General features: G+C 42.8%; 1 protein-coding gene across 1 annotated transcript in view; it reads right to left on the bottom strand.

Annotated features, from left to right (window-relative positions):
- phip (PHIP subunit of CUL4-Ring ligase complex) overlaps positions 1 to 17,431 on the bottom strand; it is a 244,017-nt gene that overhangs the window by 59,692 nt on the left and 166,894 nt on the right. The window contains exons 25-28 of the mRNA XM_078542472.1: positions 7,640 to 7,747; positions 6,197 to 6,321; positions 4,409 to 4,491; positions 587 to 698 (exon numbers count right to left, since the gene is read on the bottom strand). Coding sequence (XP_078398598.1) covers positions 587 to 698; positions 4,409 to 4,491; positions 6,197 to 6,321; positions 7,640 to 7,747 — 428 coding nt within the window. The remainder of the gene's footprint in view (positions 1 to 586; positions 699 to 4,408; positions 4,492 to 6,196; positions 6,322 to 7,639; positions 7,748 to 17,431) is intronic.

The following is a 17,431-nucleotide window of genomic DNA, read 5'->3' as shown; positions in this document are numbered from 1 at the left end:
GTGGGGGAGGAGGGCTGATGACTTAAGAACTGCAGACGACCTACACAAAATTTGCAAGTGGGCGTAATTATAAAGGATGAAATTCAGTATGTATAAGCGAACATGCTCAGCAAATGGTCTTGAAATAGCTTAAACAGGAACTGAACATGCAAACTCAATGCAAAAGACTGTACATCCGATGGTGGGAATCCCCAATTACTTAGCTCTCTTGAGTGTAATAGTTGATTCAGCTTCAACAGATACCTACGTTTCCCACATCCTAATAATCTTTAACATGGAAAGATTTAAAATCCCTCTGAATATTTTAGTACTAATCCTAAACATATGCTATTTGTTACCAATATGTGAATCAGCAGTTCTATGAATTTCAATTCTTGAAATGCTTTTTTGGTAAGGTAGTGGAGGCAAAAGCTTTGGAATATTTAAGAGGCAGTTAGATGATAGGTGGAGAGACTGCAAATTTCTATGCAAGAAAGAGCAGCAGATGGGCTAAATGGCCTCCCTTTCATTTAAGTGACTTCATGACTATACCATTTAAGTCAGTTAATTTATGGTTAATTTTACATACAGTCAGTGCTCATCTTACCAGACATTGTAGCACTGGAATAGACTATCAGGATAGTCTGGTTGCAGGGGCTCCTGGCTTTCAATGGTCCCAAACCACCACGCATCATCAATCACGGACCGAAATCGATCACCTAAAGTGTAGTAGGACAAAAGGACACTGGTATCTATGTCAGAATAGAAAGCCTCTCCTTGTCAACTGTATTAAAATAATTGCAATGCAATTTTAAGTAGATTACATTTAAACAAACAAGTGTGCCAAGAACATTTTCATAATCCCCTGTAAGAACCCCCACTTCTCACTTATAGGGCAGAATCTTCTGTTTGGCGAGCGGGGGTGGGGCCCGCTCACTGACATGTTAAATGACGTGGGGTGACGTCGGACGTGCGTGCCTACATCACCCCGCGTCATTTACATTCTCAGATCGGCGGCCTATTAAGGTCGTTAAAAAAATGAACTGAAACCATTAATGGACCTGCCATGGGCAGACCGGGAGCCCTGGCGGGCTTCTGATAAAGCATAAAACCTCATCCACGGGCGGGATGAGGTTTCATGAGGGATTTTAAAATTTCAGAGTGTGTTAAAATAAAAGTTATGGACATCTCCCAACTCATGTGACAGTGTCACATGAGGGGACATAGCAGCGAAATTTTTTTCAAACCTTTATTCAAAGTTTTAAATCGGCACCGATCTCCCTGAGGCAGCACTTTGCCTCGGGGAGATCTGTGCACTCTTGCGCGCGCATGCGCCTGACATGGGGAAAATTCACCCCAAAGAATCACAGGGCAAGATTTTTACCTCAGCCTGCAGGCCCGGGAGTGGCTGCGAAACCGATCGCCACCCGCGATCGAGCCCTAACCACGATTTCATGCCTGCTGGACAATTAACGGCCAGCCAGCGGGAATCGTGTGCTGAAATGCTCAGCGTTGCCGGGGGTTGGGGAGGGTGAACGCAGAAGTCAGTGTATGCACGCGGGTGCGCTCAGTGGAAGCTCCCTGAAGGCACAGAGGGAGCTGAAGGCTTTTAAACATTAAAAATAAGCAATTGGAAAGTAAGGCCAGAATTTTTCCGTCGGCGAGTTGGGGGTGGGGCCCGCTCGCCAACGTGAAAATTATGCAGGGGGATCCCCCGGCGTCATCCCGCCCCATTTAAATCTTCAGGAAGGCCGGAGGACAGCGAAATCAGCTGTCCGCCCGCCGACCTGTCAATGGCCAATTGAGGCCATTGGCAGCATAATTAACCAATTAAAGGCCCTGCCCATCCAACCTTAAGGTTGGCGGGCAGGCCAGGAGCCCCAGCGGGCAATAGAAAAAACATGAAACTTCATCCACTGAGATTGTCACATAAGGGGGACATGTTAATAATTTTTTTATTTTTCTATTTTTGAGGTTTTTTAAACTGTCACCAATCTCCCTGAGACAACACTTTGTCACAGGGAGATGTGCGCTCTTTCCTGTGCATGCGTGAAAGAGCACACTCTGATAGTTAGGGAATCCCTTCCTCCCTCCCTCTCCCCTCCACCTCACAAGAAGCGCATATCGCTTCCCGTCGGGCAGCCCGCTGGACGGGCCTTAATTGGCCCACCCACTCAAAATGGCGGCGGGGCCCATTTCGGCGGCAGCGATCGGCTGCCCGCCCGCCGCTAAGCCGGTGGGGCCCGCCCGCCCATCGAGGGCTAAATTCTGCCCCTACGAAGAAACATGTCCCCTCATGTGACCCTGTCACATGAGCAGGGACATGTTAAAAATGAGTATTAAAAGTTTTTTTTTAAGTCACTGGTCAAAACGTCATCTCGCCTGTGGATAAGGTTGTGCAAAAAGTGCAAAGGCTGCTTGGGAAAAACTAAATTAAAGTTAATTAATGGGCTTAACCACCCTCTTTGTCAGCGGGCGCGCAGCCAACCCTGCGCGTGCCCGCCGACCAAAATATCACGCGAGTGCACGATGACGTCGAGACGCTCGCTCGACATCATCGCGCACTATTTTTCTCTCGTTTGGGTCGGGCACACGCCCGCCCAACGAGGAAAGAATTCTGCCCATATAGTCAATTATAGCAGAAAAGGTAGCTATTTGGCCCATCATATCCATGCTGGCTCTCCAAAGGAGCAATTCATGTACTGCCATTCCCCCACACATCCCTGCACATTCCCCCTTTTCAGATATTTACTTGTTCAATTTTACAAAATTTGGCTAGTCTTTTTGGCTCTATAATTTTATTTAAATTTCAATAATTTTATGTCCAACTGTGGGTGTCCCTGTGCAAATATTTTATTAAAATATATATTAACTATAAGGATGATGAATATTCAAATGTAATGTTCACAGTGAGTCAAATACACTTTTTCTATAATGATGACATTTTATCACATAATGCACAATGAACTATGTAATGCAAGTGCATCATCCATCACATTCCCAATACATATTCACTGGGAACTTTGGAATGAATACAGTAGATAAAATAGGGGAAAAACTGATTGTAGGCAACCCTGCAATATTGGTCACTGAGATCAGAACCTTACTGAGCACCCAAGGCTCAGTGCATGCCAGTGTGGGCAACAAGCAGAAAGTACTTGAATACAATGCACAGGCTGTAATATTTTATTTAATTATGGCCTAAGGGCAATTTAAATAAGGCACCCACTCCAATTCCGGCTACAGAAACTGAAAATAAAATTCAGATGCTACTGCTTTGTGCCCCTTGGCATTAATTGACCTCGGTCCAGTGCCCATACTCCCTGTGTTGTAAGCGCACAGTGTGGAATGCGCAAACAGAAGGACTTCATAGCTATTTTTTGCTAAATAATGCAGGCCTGGCAGCTTACTGAAACCTGCAACATGAAAACCACTAAAATTTACAAGTGGGCTGCCCTCATTTTATGGGGCACAGTCAGACCCATTGTGCACAGGTCTGGATGGAGTATTTGTGATGTATTGTCAATGCCACGTTCATGTTTAAATGATGGGCTACTATTTATTTTTTGTTAAATTGCTATGTAACACAAACATTTTTGTTATTAAGTTTTTTTATTCAATGTTACAAAGTCAATCACAATTCTGCAAGATAGCTACAAATAGTACCTATTAACTAACATTAGGTGACACCTAATAACATTCCTACTAATATAGTTGTAGAAATAATGAACACATGAACTAGGAACAGTAGTAGGCCACTCGGCCCCTCGAGCCTGCTCCGCTTTTCAGTAAGGTCATGGTTGACCTAATTTTAACCTCAACTTCACATTCCTGCCTACCCCCAATAACCTTTCACCCCCTTGCTTATTAAGAATCTATCTACTTCTGCCTCAAACATATTCAAGGATTCTGCCTCAACCACCTTTTGAGGAAGAGAAATCCAAATTCTTTCTTATCTGTCTTAAATGGGTGACCCCTTATTTTTAAGGAGAGGCTTCTAGTTCTAGATTCTCCCACAAAAGGAAACATCCCTTTCACATCCACCCTGTCAAGTCCCCGCAGGGACTTGTTTCAATCAAGTCACTGCTTATTCTTCTAAACTCAAGCCTAGCCTGTTCAGACTTTCCTCATAAGACAACCCACCCATTCCAGGTATTAGTCTAGTAAACCTTCTCTGAACTGCTTCCAATGCATTTACATATTTCCTTAAATAAGGAGGACAATACTGTACACAGTACTCCAGATGTGTTCTCAACAATGTTCTGTATAACTGAAGCATAGCCTCCCTACTCTTGTATTCAATTCACCTTGCAATAAACAATAACATTCCATTAGCTTTCCTAATTACTTGCTAGCTTTGAAATTTATGACCAATGCCAACCAGAACACTCCGAAACAAAGGATATTCATTTGATCCATCTTTACATACCAATCTTCCATCGTCGAGATTTTGTTTCATCAAACTGCTGTCGCAGCACTAGAAAATCAATGACATCTGGCATATCATGGTACCTACAGTCAGGAAAAAAACGAACACAAAATATCAATCTAAATCCTTTACAGACAATACAGAGAACATTCAATCTTTTTTTCCCCCAAAACAGCAGGTTGAAATAGCAGAAATACTGATGGATAAGGTCTTAAACACATGACCTGTATGAAAACATATAAAACTGGCAGCAGGTTATTACAGATTTTTGAATATTTTGCCTAATACCTACATATAATGAGACATTTAGAAATTATACAGAGAAAGCAGAAGTAGAAATAATCTAATCATAGGTTAATCATAACTGTGTAATGACTGACCAATTGAGGCCATTGACAGAGTAATTAAACTAATTAAGGTTGCTGGGCAGGCCGGGAGCCCTGGTGGGAATTAGAAAAAGCATGAAACCTCATCCATGAGTGGGATGGGGTTTCATGTAGGTTTTAAAAAATTTTAATGAAGTTTTTGTAAAAATTATGGACATGTCCCAACTCATGTGACAGTGTCACATGAGGGGACATGTTAGGGAAATTTTATTTTTCTATTTTTAACTTTTTTACATTTAGAGCCGATCTCCCTGAGGCAGCACTCAGCCTCAGGGAGATGAGTGCGCTCTTTCGTGCACATGCGCGAAAGAGCGCACTCTCCCACCCGCACAGGGAGCGCACAGCATTTCCATGCGGACGTCACGCTGGGTGGGCCTTAACTGGCCTGCCCACGTAAAATGGCGTTGCATCCCCGATCGGGGGCGTGCCTGTGCGCGCCCGCCCTTCAACTTCGCCCCCAACAGGGGGGAAATCCTGCTTCATGAGTGCAGTGAACTAGGTTCCAGCACTGAGGAACACTGCAGTAAATCTTTGATTAGTGTGATAATGTGAAATAGGTGATGGCGAGTTGAGACTCCCTTTCACATCTTTCCCAATTTCTATTTCCATTGCCTTAATAATGTAAAATCTACCCCCATTTTGTGATCCATTTATAAAAAGATGGAAATAATGATTTAAAATTTCTTTTAATTACTAGAAGCAAAGATCATGTTTTAAATTTTCAATTTCTGCCTTGCCCGTTGCTTCTCATCATCAAGATGGACTTGCACCATTTGGAAAATTTGTCCAATTGGCACTAAATTCATACAATCCAGTTTTTATTCTGTCTAACCAGCTGGAATAGGGCGGGTAGGTTGCACTGCCTTCCTGATGCACTTCTGCTTGTCACCACTTTAACTATTGAATTTTTAGCAGTGTCAGTGAATGCAAGCAAGGGTCTCATTAATATAAATGTTGTATACCTGTGGTGCAATTTGGGTCCCGACAAGGTGTTAACAACTGAAAGGGACAGTCCTGCGTAATTTTAGTGGTACCAGTGAATACCGGCGGTAAGTAGGAGTTGAATCAGAAAGAGCCCAGAAAAGCTAGTAAAATTATTTTTTTTTTTGTTTGTTTCCTTGCAGACCAGGTGGAGTATGACTGCTCTCTGGCAGGCACAAGCATATCTTGGGTCTCATGCCTTGGGTTTCCCTCCATCTCCCGTGACGGTCGTCACCTCCATACCAGTGCCAACCTCGCTCCTTCACGCTTACTATTTACCTCATACCAAGAACCATCCCAAAGGGTCTGCAGCAGCAGTCTCCTGGCAGTGAAACCCCACTCTCGCCCATTGGGCATGTGGCAATCCCATTTATTGCGATCTAATTACTAGTTTCTATGAAAACAAACAAACAGCTCTTACTTCATGGAAAACGAGCCTCCTGTCAGTTTGCCGGTGTCTGGGTCGATGAAAGCCAGTTTGAGACAGCACAGAGATGGGGGTCCCACTTCATATTTGATCCCAACTATTTTCACTAGCTCTTGCTCCTGCCAAAAGGAAAATATATTTGATATTGTACTTTCAACTGTGGCTGTGTCTGCATCATGGGTAAGTACAGATAGTTTTAGCATGACCATTGCAGTAGTAAGTTTACACTGATAGCATTGGGGAGACACTGTAACTTTCTTCCACCCATTACAGAAAAGTAAGCCTTTTAGGACTTTGCAGTCAACCATTTAAAGAGCAACCCAATGGCAGAGTTCTGTGTTTTGTTCATTGCGTCCTCTAAGAGCTTTCCAGTAAAAAGAAAATGCTCATTACACAGAGTGATTTTCTTTTCATCAGTCTGGCATGGACAAAGACCCATTACTAGGTTTAGGAGTCTCCAAGTCACACCCAATAAGAAATCCAAAGAGGTAGAGCAACTGTTTGCCCAGTATGGCATGCACACTCGGTCCTTAAATCTCTCTTCACCCTCACCCGCCGCCCAGCACTTGTTGTGGCCCTGTTAGAGGCGGGAGGGGAAATCCTTGGGGTGGGTCTGTTGAATTTGACCTTAAATCCACAGCTGAACCCACCAACAGCACAACATCTGCAGAAATTAGCATTATCATTTATAACTCTTTAAGAACTACCGAGACCAGGGAATCCCAGGTCATCCCTAACAATGTTATCAAACAATGTAATTGATGAAGGCAATGAATAGGACGGATGACAATGGACATTAGCCCTCTCCTCTTTAAAGGCAAAGAGAGAGTGATTCATTGAATTTCTGCCTACTTTTGTACATCTTGGATAAAATTTAAGATTCTGCCTCATATTAGCATAGCTTCTGGCTATGTCATTGTCACATGAGACACTGGGTTCAGTATCTCACAAATATTAATAGAAACCCACCTCCCATTGATTTTATGAGCCTTATGGTGTTCCTTGATCTGTCCTGTCCATTCTTCACAAGACAAAAACAGCTGCCATAGAGGAATGGGTTGGGGATACAACAAAATAAGTTTATTTTATACTCAAAGTGTCCCTTGCAATTATGGGAGGCCAAGTACCTCCAAACTTTGTTGTGTTGGGGGGTTGGGAGACAAGAGGAATGGGGGTAAAACTGGAGAGACAGTGAGACATGAGCCATTCTCACAGACCCAATAGCAAAAGTTGCTGTTCAAGGACCCTGACATAGGAGGTCACCATGCATGTTCAGCTAGGACAGTGAACAGCAACACACAATTATCACCATAAGACATTTCACAAAAGAATCTCTTTTTCCAGGATTCTAAGAAAAACTAAACTACTATTCTGACGAATGTTACCTGTGCAAATTATCTCAGACAAACTGCTGACATGTTTTGAAAGATACTTTACCCGTAAATCCATCTTGTGCCATGCCTGCTTTTTAGTATTTATGCGAAAAAGTTTTAGCTTCTTAGCCATTTCAACATAGGCTTCGTGACCCTGTCGAAAATAGTAAACCTAGAATTCAAACATAAAACAAATTGTACCAAGCTTGCTATTACCAAAACAGTGCACAAGAATAAATGATCACATTATGTTACAAAACAATGATTTAGCGCAGATGGTAATGAAAAATTCCTGGGCCAATGAATAATATGCCAACCATAACCAATGAAAATTCCTCAATTTATCAGGTGAGATATACAATATTACAAGCATGACTATTATATGAATTTATCTCTATGTTAAACCCTTCATTTACTGAAAATAAATATGGAAAAACAATGCTATCTTTAGTACAGATGCATGAAAAGGATGAAAATGCACAAAATCATTCTTTTCACGTGCACCAGAAAAAAATATGCTTTCACATATATTATAAATCAAATTAGAGGCAATCACTCATGCATAATTCAGAGTTATCTGCATGAAGTACAGAGTTTGAATCTTGGAATCAATATAACAGGAAGGTTAGTACAGTAGGGACTTGGCATAGTTTATTTTTTTTGGTGGGGGGTGAAGTTGTGCATTCATCAGGATGACAGATATTAGTGCTATGGAATGGAACAGTTTCTCAGTTAAGACATGCAGGAGCAATATCAAGTCACACTAAGTCAAGCACAGCACACAAAAAAAACCTATCCAAGCAATGTGGATCAACATCAAATGAACACAAGAATCCCTTTCTCTATACCATCCTTATGGCCTCTCTGATTAGTATTGCCAATTTAGTACCAAATTAAGAGCAGTGTGTGGTATGGACTATTAACATTCAACTGCTAGTCAACCTCCTTTCTTCCTTCTCTGATTCCAAACGGCATGCTTCGAGTAAGCACGATACACTTGGTGGAATATAAGGAACAGACTTTATTTTTATACTGCAAGTCTATCAATCTACACAGGACAAAGAGCGAAGCTTTCAGTTTTTGCTTCCATATTTTGAGCTCCATGAAGAACTGTTGCAATCCAGGCTCCTTTACGTATCTGTACCTTTGATGTAGGCAAAATAAGTTAAGACCTGATGATGTATTCGTTCCCGAAACCATTGAAAATAATCTGTTCACATAAGTAGTCCTGATTGCTTACTTCAAGAATATTTCTCTAAAACAAGTCTTCTTGACTCAACTGTTCTTGAAGCCTTTGTGAACTTTATTAAACTGCTTATCTTTCTATATTACGGTTAATGGATTCCTCTGCATATTTTTATTAAGCTATGTTCACTGGCCACTAAAGTTATATTTTACTCATACTTGATGCCTTCCCGGTTTTCTAATGGCACCCGGAATCTATCTTGTTTGTATTGGAATGTCTGTTGTTCCAAGATGCAAGAAAGAGAGTCCAGCTCAGGTTTCAGCGATTAAGCACCTGCAATTTGTAGCAGGAAATGGGTATGCCCAATTGGGCAGGAGAACACTCCAATTTATACCATCACCTTAGTGGCCTCGTGCTTAAGTGGCCATAAGCAGAGAAACATTGGAAAGTGGTGGTAAAAGAGAAACATTTCTTGTGTTACTCAAAAGAACCAATGTGACAAGTTCCATGGAGATGATCACAAATTACACCACCATCATTTCTCTAAAACCAGGAGCATGGATGGGTTCAAGGCAAATTTAGACAGGAATATGGGAAAGGGGCTATTTTTAAAACCTTATCTTGTAATAGTGATAATTCCAAACAGCATTAAATTCAGCCTAGAATGGTTACATCCAACGGTTAAAGTGGAATGTGTTCAGGGGTACATACCTCCTTCCCAGTCAATTATAGTTTTTGACCCCATTTGTAACCTGCCATATTGACAACTTGAATGTAACAACTTGAGCTAGATATAGTAGAGGGTTATTGGAGGACTTTAAACTAAACAAGGGAGGTGAGGGATTGAGCTTTGGTCGAAGTAGCAAATCAAGGGGTAGAAATCAAGGCAGGAGAGCAAAATAGTAATATCGGAAATGAAGGTCATGGATTGGCAGCAAGGGACAGAGAGAAAAAAATGTAAGAATACACCAACAGTCAAGGCCAGATGTTCCAAAGATAACAAAAGACAAAACTAAAGGCTCTGTATCTGAATGTTCGTAGCATTCATAACAAAGGAAATGAATTGCTAGCGCACATTTAAGTAAATAAATATGATCTGATTACCATTACGGAGACGTGACTGCAGGGTGACAATGATTAGGTCCTAAATATTGTGGGGTATATGACAATCAAGAAGAATAGGAAGTTATGTAAAGGTGGAGGGGTAGCACTGTTGATCAAGGATGGCATTGGTGCAAAAGTTAGAGATGACCTTGGTTCTGGAACCAACCAGAGAGCAGGTTATATTAGACTTGGTATTGTGTAATGGGACAGGATTAATTAATGACCCCAGAGTAAAGGCACTCCTAGGTAGCAGCGCCCACAATATGACTGAATTTTACAATCATTTTGAAAGGGAGAAGAATGGGTCTAAGACTGTAATTTAAACTTAAATAAGGGCAACTATGTGGGCATGAAAGCTGAGCTACCTGAAGTGAACCGGGATACTAGGCTAGGGGACAGATCAAAACAGAAACAGTGGCAGATATTTAAGGGGATATTTCAGAATACTCAGAATAAGTATGTTCCACGATAAAGGGAAATTCTAAGGGGAGGACCCGTTATCCATGGTTGAGAAGTTAAGGAAAGCATTAAATTTAAAGAAAAAGCATGTAACTGTGCAAAGATGAGTGGCAGGTCAGATGATTGGTCTGCATATAAAGAGCGGCAGAGAATGACTAAAAAGTTAATCAGGAGAAAAAAAATTATAGAATGAGAGGAGGCTAACTAAAAATGTAAAAACAAATAGCAAGAGCTTCGACAGGTGTTTAAAAAGGAAAAGAGTAATTGAAGCGATTGCTGGTCCTCTAGAGAGTGAGAATGGAGAGTTAATAGTGTATAACAAGGAAATGACAGACGAAATGAATATTTTGCTTCTGTCTTCACTATAGTGGATCCAAAAAATCCCAGTAATAGCTATAAATCAGAAGGTGGAAGGGAGAGAGGAATTTGGTGAAATTACAGGGCTGAATTTCCCCCCCCCGTGGGGGGGAAGTTGATGGGCGGGTACGTGCGGGCGCACTTCTGATCGGCACGGCGCCATTTTACGTGGGCGGGCCAGTTAAGCCCCGCCCAGTTTGACGTCCGCACAGAAACGCTATGCACTTCCTGTGCGGGCGGGGGGGTGGAGCCTAAAATTGGGAGTGCGCTCTTTCACGCATACGCACTAAAGAGCGCACTCAGCTCCCTGAGGCTAAGTGCTGCCTCAGACAGATCGCATCTTCTTTCAAAAATATTAAAAACAGAAAAAAAAAATTTCCCTTACATGAGTTGGGACATGTTCATAATTTCCAAAAAAACTATTAAAATTTTAAAAACCCTACATGAAACCTCATCCCGCCTGTGGATGAGGTTTCATGTTTTTTCTACTTCCCGCCGGGATTCCTGGCCGACCCGCCAAACTTAAGTTTAGACGGGCAGGTCCACTAATTAGTTAAATTACCATTGGCCATTGACAGGTTGGCGGGCGCGCAGCTGATTTTGCTGCGCCCCTGCCTTCCTAAAAATTTAAATGGGGCGTGGTGACGTCGGGAGTTCCGTTCGACGTCACCGCGTGTCATTTTACATGTCGGCGAGTGGGCCCCGCCCCCGCTTGCCAACGGTAAAATCCAGCCCACGATCATTAGGGAAATGGTACAATGGAACCACAGGCTGACAGTCTCCGGGTCCAGGTGGACTTCACCCCAGGGCCTTAAAAGAGGTGGCTAATGAGGTAGCGTTAATTTTCCAAATTTCCTGAGATTCTGGAAAGGTTCCATCAGAGTGGAAAGTAGCAAATATAACCGCTCTCTTCAAGAAGGAAGGGAGGCAGAAAACAGGAAATTATAGGCCAGTTAGTTTGACCTTTGTCATGGGGAAGATGTGAGAATTGATCACTAAGGAGGTTATAGCTGGGCAATTGGAAAAACTCAAGGGCCTGAATTTTTCCCTCATCGGGCACACGCAACCGGCTGGCCTGGTCAGCTCCCGACCACGATCTTACACTGACTGGCCAATTAATGACCAGCCAGCGTGAAACGTGCCCGAAGAAAGACTCAGCTCTGCCACTGGGGGTGGGAAGAGGGCGGGCGCCGACTGGTGAGCGCTTCCACTGAGCTTCCTGAAGGCAGACAGCTGCCTCAGGGAGCTGCAGACCTCCAAATTAGAAAATGAAGCACAGAAATGCTGCAAGTAATGTCCACGGAGCGCAATCAAGCACCTGAAAGCAGACCTCATAAAGAACAAGTCCCCAGATATTTGTTTTTATTTTAAATCCTAATGGAGATTTCATCCCACCCTTGGTTGAGGTTTCAACAAAAATTCAAAGCCTGCCTGGCCGATTGGCCTGTCCACCAACCATAAGGTTGGACGGGCCATGAAAAATTGCTGGCAATTGGGCCGTTAATGGGCTTAATTGCTTGCTTAATTATCTGCGGGTGCTCTTCTTTTGCGCGCACCGGCCAAGCGAAATATCACACGAGTGCGCAATGATGTCGGGACGCTCGCCCAACGTCATCTTGCACGGTTTCACACCCGTTCAGGTCAGGCATGTGTCAGCCTGCGGGGCGTAAAATTCTGGCCAAGGTGACTGGGAATAATCATGTTTAGCCTATTTATTGGAGTTTTTTTTTGAAGGAGTTTAAAGCATTAAACTTAAGGAAAAAGCATGTAACTGTGCAAAGATGAGTTGCAGGTCAGATATATGCAGGTCTGCATATAAAGAGCGGCAGAGAATGACTAAAAAGTTAATCAGGAGAAAAAAAATTATAGAATGAGAGGAGGCTAACTAAAAATGTAAAAACAGATAGCAAGAGCTTCTACAGGTGTTTAAAAAGGAAAAGAGTAATTGAAGTGATTGCTGGTCCTCTAGAGAGTGAGAATGGGGAGTTAATAGTGTATAATAAGGAAATGACAGACGAAATGAATATTTTGCTTCTGTCTTCACTATAGTGGATCCAAAAAATCCAAAACATCCCAGTAATAGCTATAAATCAGAAGGTGGAAGGGAGAGAGGAACTTGGTGAAATTACAGGGCTGAATTTCCCCCCCCGTCAGGGGGAAGTTGATGGGCGGGTGCGTGCGGGCGCACTTCTGATTGGCACCCCCGATCGGAGGCACGGCGCCATTTTACGTGGGCGGGCCAATTAAGGCCCACCCAGTGTGACGTCCACAGTGGAGGAAGGAGAGCCTGTAGACATACTGTACTTGGATTTCCAGAAAGCATTTGACAAGGTGCCACATCAAAAGTTATTGCACAAATTAGGAGTTCATGGTGTAGGGGGTAACATATTAACATGGACAGAAGATTAGCTGGCTGAAAGAAAACAGAATACGCATAAATGGGTCTTATTATGATCGGCAGGATGTGACACGTGGAGTCCCGCAGGGGTCTGTGCTGGGGCCTCAGCTTTTTACAATTTATATCAATGACTTAGATGAGGGGAGCGAAGGCCTCATAACTAAATTTGCAGACGACACAAAGATAGGTAGGAAAGTATGTTGTGAAGAAGGCATAAGGAGGTTGCAAACAGACAAGGATAGATTGAGTGAGTGGGCAAAAATTTGGCAGGTATTGTAGGAAAATGTGAACTTGTGCACTTTGGCAGGAAGAATAAAAAAAAATTATTTAAACGGAGAACGACTGCAGAATTCTGAGGAGCAGAGGGATCTAGGTGTTCTCGTGCACGAGTCACAAAAAGTTGGTATGCAGGTATAGGAAGTAATTAAGACGACTAATGGAATGCTTTCCTTTATTACGAGAGGAGTTGAACATAAAAGTTGGTAAGACGACACTTCAAATACTGTGTGCAGTTTTGGTCTCCTTATTTGGTACTGCCAAATCTAGACCCCACTGGTTGTCTAGCGGTATACAGGGGAAGATCAAACAGAAAAAGAAAGTGACGATAGGCACAAAGAACTAAGCACTGCAGATAGCCTAGACGAATATAGGAAGTGCAGGGACGAAGTAAAAAAGGAAATAAGGAAATCAAAGAGAGGGCATGAAAAAAGATTAGCAAGTAAAGTTAAAGATAACCCAAAGATGTTTTACCAATACATTAATGCTAAAAGGTTAGTTAAGGAAAAAGTGGGACCTATCAGAGATGAAGATGGAAACTTGTGTGTAGATACAGAGGCTGTGGGAAGGGTATTGAATGAATATTTTGTCTCCGTGTTTACAAAGGAAAGGGAGTATGCAGATATAGTAGTCCAGGAGGAACACTGCGAGATATTGGACGGGATAGTTATAAAGAGAGAGGAAGTACTCGAAGGGTTGAAATCCTTGAAAGTCGATAAGTCACCAGGGCCAGATGGATTGTTTCCGAGACTGCTGAAGGAAGTCAGGGAAGAGATATCAGATGCTCTGAGGATGATTTTCCAATCTTCACTAGATACAGGGGAGGTTCCGGAGGACTGGAGAAATGCAAACGTAGTTCCATTGTTTAAAAGGGGATCAAAGGAAATGCCAAACAATTATAGGCCAGTTAGTCTTACATCGGTGGTGAGCAAATTAGTAGAATCAATCCTGAGAGATAGGATTAACTGTCATGTGGAAAGGCATAGACTAGTCAGGGATGGCCAGCATGGATTTGTTAAAGGAAGGTCTTGCCTCACAAATTTGATTGAATTCTTTGAGGAAGTGACAAAAAGGGTTGATGAAGGTAGTGCAGTGGATGTTGTGTACACGGATTTTAGCAAGGCATTTGACAAGGTCCCACATGGCAGATTGGTCAGGAAAGTAAAAGCCCATGGGATCCAGGATAATGTGGCAAACTGGATAAAAGGTTGGCTTTGTAACAGGAAACAAAGGGTAATGGTCGATGGATGCCCTTGCGAATGGAAAGTTGTCTCAAGTGGTGTTCCACAAGGCTCGGTGTTGGGACCCTTGCTGTTTGTGTTATAAATTAACGATTTGGACGTGAACGTGGGGGGCACGATTGGGAAATTTGCAGATGACATAAAGAGTGGCCGAGTAGTGGATAGTGTAGAGGATAGCCATAATCTCCAAAACGATATAGATGGGTTGGTAGAGTGGGCGGTAAAGTGGCAGGTGGATTTTAACAGAGAAGTGTGAGGTCATACATTTAGGGAGGTCAAACAGTTACAGGGATTACACAATAAATGGGAATATACTAAGAGGGGTAGATGAAGTGAGAGATCTTGGCGTACAAGTATACAGGTCCCTGAAGGCAGCAGTTCAAGTAGACAAGGTTGTAAAGAAGGCATATGGAATGCTCTTCTTCACTGGCAGAGGTATAGAATATAAAAGTAAGGATATAATGTTGGAATTGTATAAAGCACTGGAGTATTGTGCGCAGTTCTGGTCACCATATTACAGGAAGGACGTAATAGCTCTGGAGAGAGTGCAGAGGAAGTTTACAAGAATGTTGCCAGGGTTAGAAAAGTGTAGCTATGAGGAGAGATTGGATAGGTTGGGGTTATTTTCCTTAGGACTGAGAGGTGACTTGATTGAGGTGTACAAAATTATATGGGGAATATATAGAGTGGACAGGATAAAATTGTTTCCCTTGGTGGGGAATTATAGAACCAGGGGACATAGATTCAAGATAAGTGGCAGAAGGTGCAGGAGGGACATGAGGAAGAACTTTTTTACGCAGAGGGCATCTGGAATTCGCTGCCCAAGTTGGTGGTAGAGACAGAAACTCTAAACTCTTTTAAAAAGTACCTGGATCTGCACCTTAAGTACTGTAAGCTGCAGGACTATGGGCTGGGTGCAGGAAGGTGGGATTAGAAAGGGCACCTGGGTGTCCTCGGGCTGGCATGGACAAGATGGGCCGAATGGTCTCCTTCTGTGCTATAACTTTTCAGTGGCTCTATGGTTCTATTTAAGGAAGGATGTAAATGCGTTGGAGGCCATTCAGAGGACGTTTACTAGATTGATACCTGGAATGAACGAGTTGTGTTATGAGGAAAACTTGGGCAGAGTGGGCTTGTATCCACTGGAGTTTCAAAGAGTGAGGGGCGACTTGATTGATGTATAGAAGATCCTGAATGGTCTTGACAGGATGGACTTGGAAAGGATGTTTCCTCAGGTGGGCAAGTCCAGAACTAGGGATCACTGTTTGAAAACAGAGACAAGGAGAAATGCTTTCTCTCAGAGGGTTGTGCGACTTTGGAACTCTCTGTCTCAGAAGGCAGTGGAGTCGGGGTCATTGAATACTTTTAAGGTGGAGGTAGACAGATTCTTCTTAGGCAAGGGGAGCCAGGGTTATCAGGGGTAGATGGGAATGTGGAATTCAAGACATAAACAGATCAGCCATGATCTTATTAAATGGCCTCCTTCTGTTCCTAATCCTTATGTTCTTATGTACCTTGAATGTGCTTCCTCTGGTTACTGATTCTTCAGTCTCTCAATTTCATCTTCAGCTATTTCAACACCACTCCAAGTACGGCAACTATTTTTTCTTTCTTATTACAGTTCTTTTCACTTTTCTGCATTAAATTTCATCTACTATCATGGTACCAACTTGCATATCTTGTCCAACTGCAATTTCGGGGGCAGACACAACAGCCTCCTTCTGCACCGTAACAATTCTGTGATTCTAAACTGCCTCCTCCAATTCCACTGTCACTCCCAGATTGGCAATATCTAAAAATGTTACTGTTTTTGATTCCAGGTCATTTATGTCATTTAGAAGCATCAGTGCTGAGTCCTGAGGCTTCAAACTTGATAGTTTCCCCATTCTGACATTTTTTTTTTAATATATTCTTTCACGGGATGTGGGCACCGCTGGCTAGGCCAGCATGTATTGCCCATCCCTATCGGCCCTTGAGAAGTTGGTGGTGAGCCGCTGCCTTGAATCGCTGTAGCCCATGTGGTGTAGGTGCACCCACAGCACTGTTAGGGAGGGAGTTCCAGGATTTTGACCCAGCAACAGTGAAGGAACGGCGATATATTTCCAAGTCAGGATGGTGTGTGACTTGGAGGGGAACTTGGAGGTGGTGGTGTTCCCATACATCCGCGGCCCCTGTCCTTCTTGGTGGTAGGGGTCACGGGTTTGGACGGTGCAGTTGAAGGAAATAATTCAAGGAAATAACCCTCTGCCCTTGTTGTTTCCAACCCTTCATAAGTTTCCTATTCATTTCTAGAGTTTACCCTGAAATCCTGAAAGCCCAATGCAGTTCCACAGTGAAAATGAATGTTTCACTATGAAATCTAATCGGACAAGCACTGCATTGTGTACTTAAACAGTGCTGAAAATAGAATACACATTTGCACTGAATTTTTGAAATGAAACATCATATTTTTGAGGTTCAAAAGTAGCCATTACTGTGCCCCTATATAAGTAAGTACATACGTGCACAGCTCTCTCAATGACACAGTGACCTGTAATGTCTTGCTGACAGAGATAAACTTAACGAAGCAATTTTCTTGGCACCATCCACTCCAGTTCTGGCCAGCAGCAGCACACCTACGCTCATGGAAGCCCAGGGAACACAAGTTGCTTGTCTCATGTCATTAATATAGTCCAGGAGGACCCATAGGTGCATTAACGTAAGGACATAAGATCTAGAAGCAGGAAAAGGCCATATGGCCCCTCAATTTTGTTTTGTCATTTAAAACAAAATCAAGCTGAACTTCTACATCAAGTCCATTTTCCAGCCCTATCCCCATGCCCCTTGACTTCTTTT

The sequence above is a fragment of the Cetorhinus maximus genome, chromosome 5, assembly GCF_964194155.1.
Source record: "Cetorhinus maximus chromosome 5, sCetMax3.hap1.1, whole genome shotgun sequence".
NCBI lineage: Eukaryota > Metazoa > Chordata > Chondrichthyes > Lamniformes > Cetorhinidae > Cetorhinus > Cetorhinus maximus.
The sequence above is the reverse complement of the archived record's forward strand: the minus strand, read 5'-3'. Positions and strand labels throughout refer to the sequence as shown.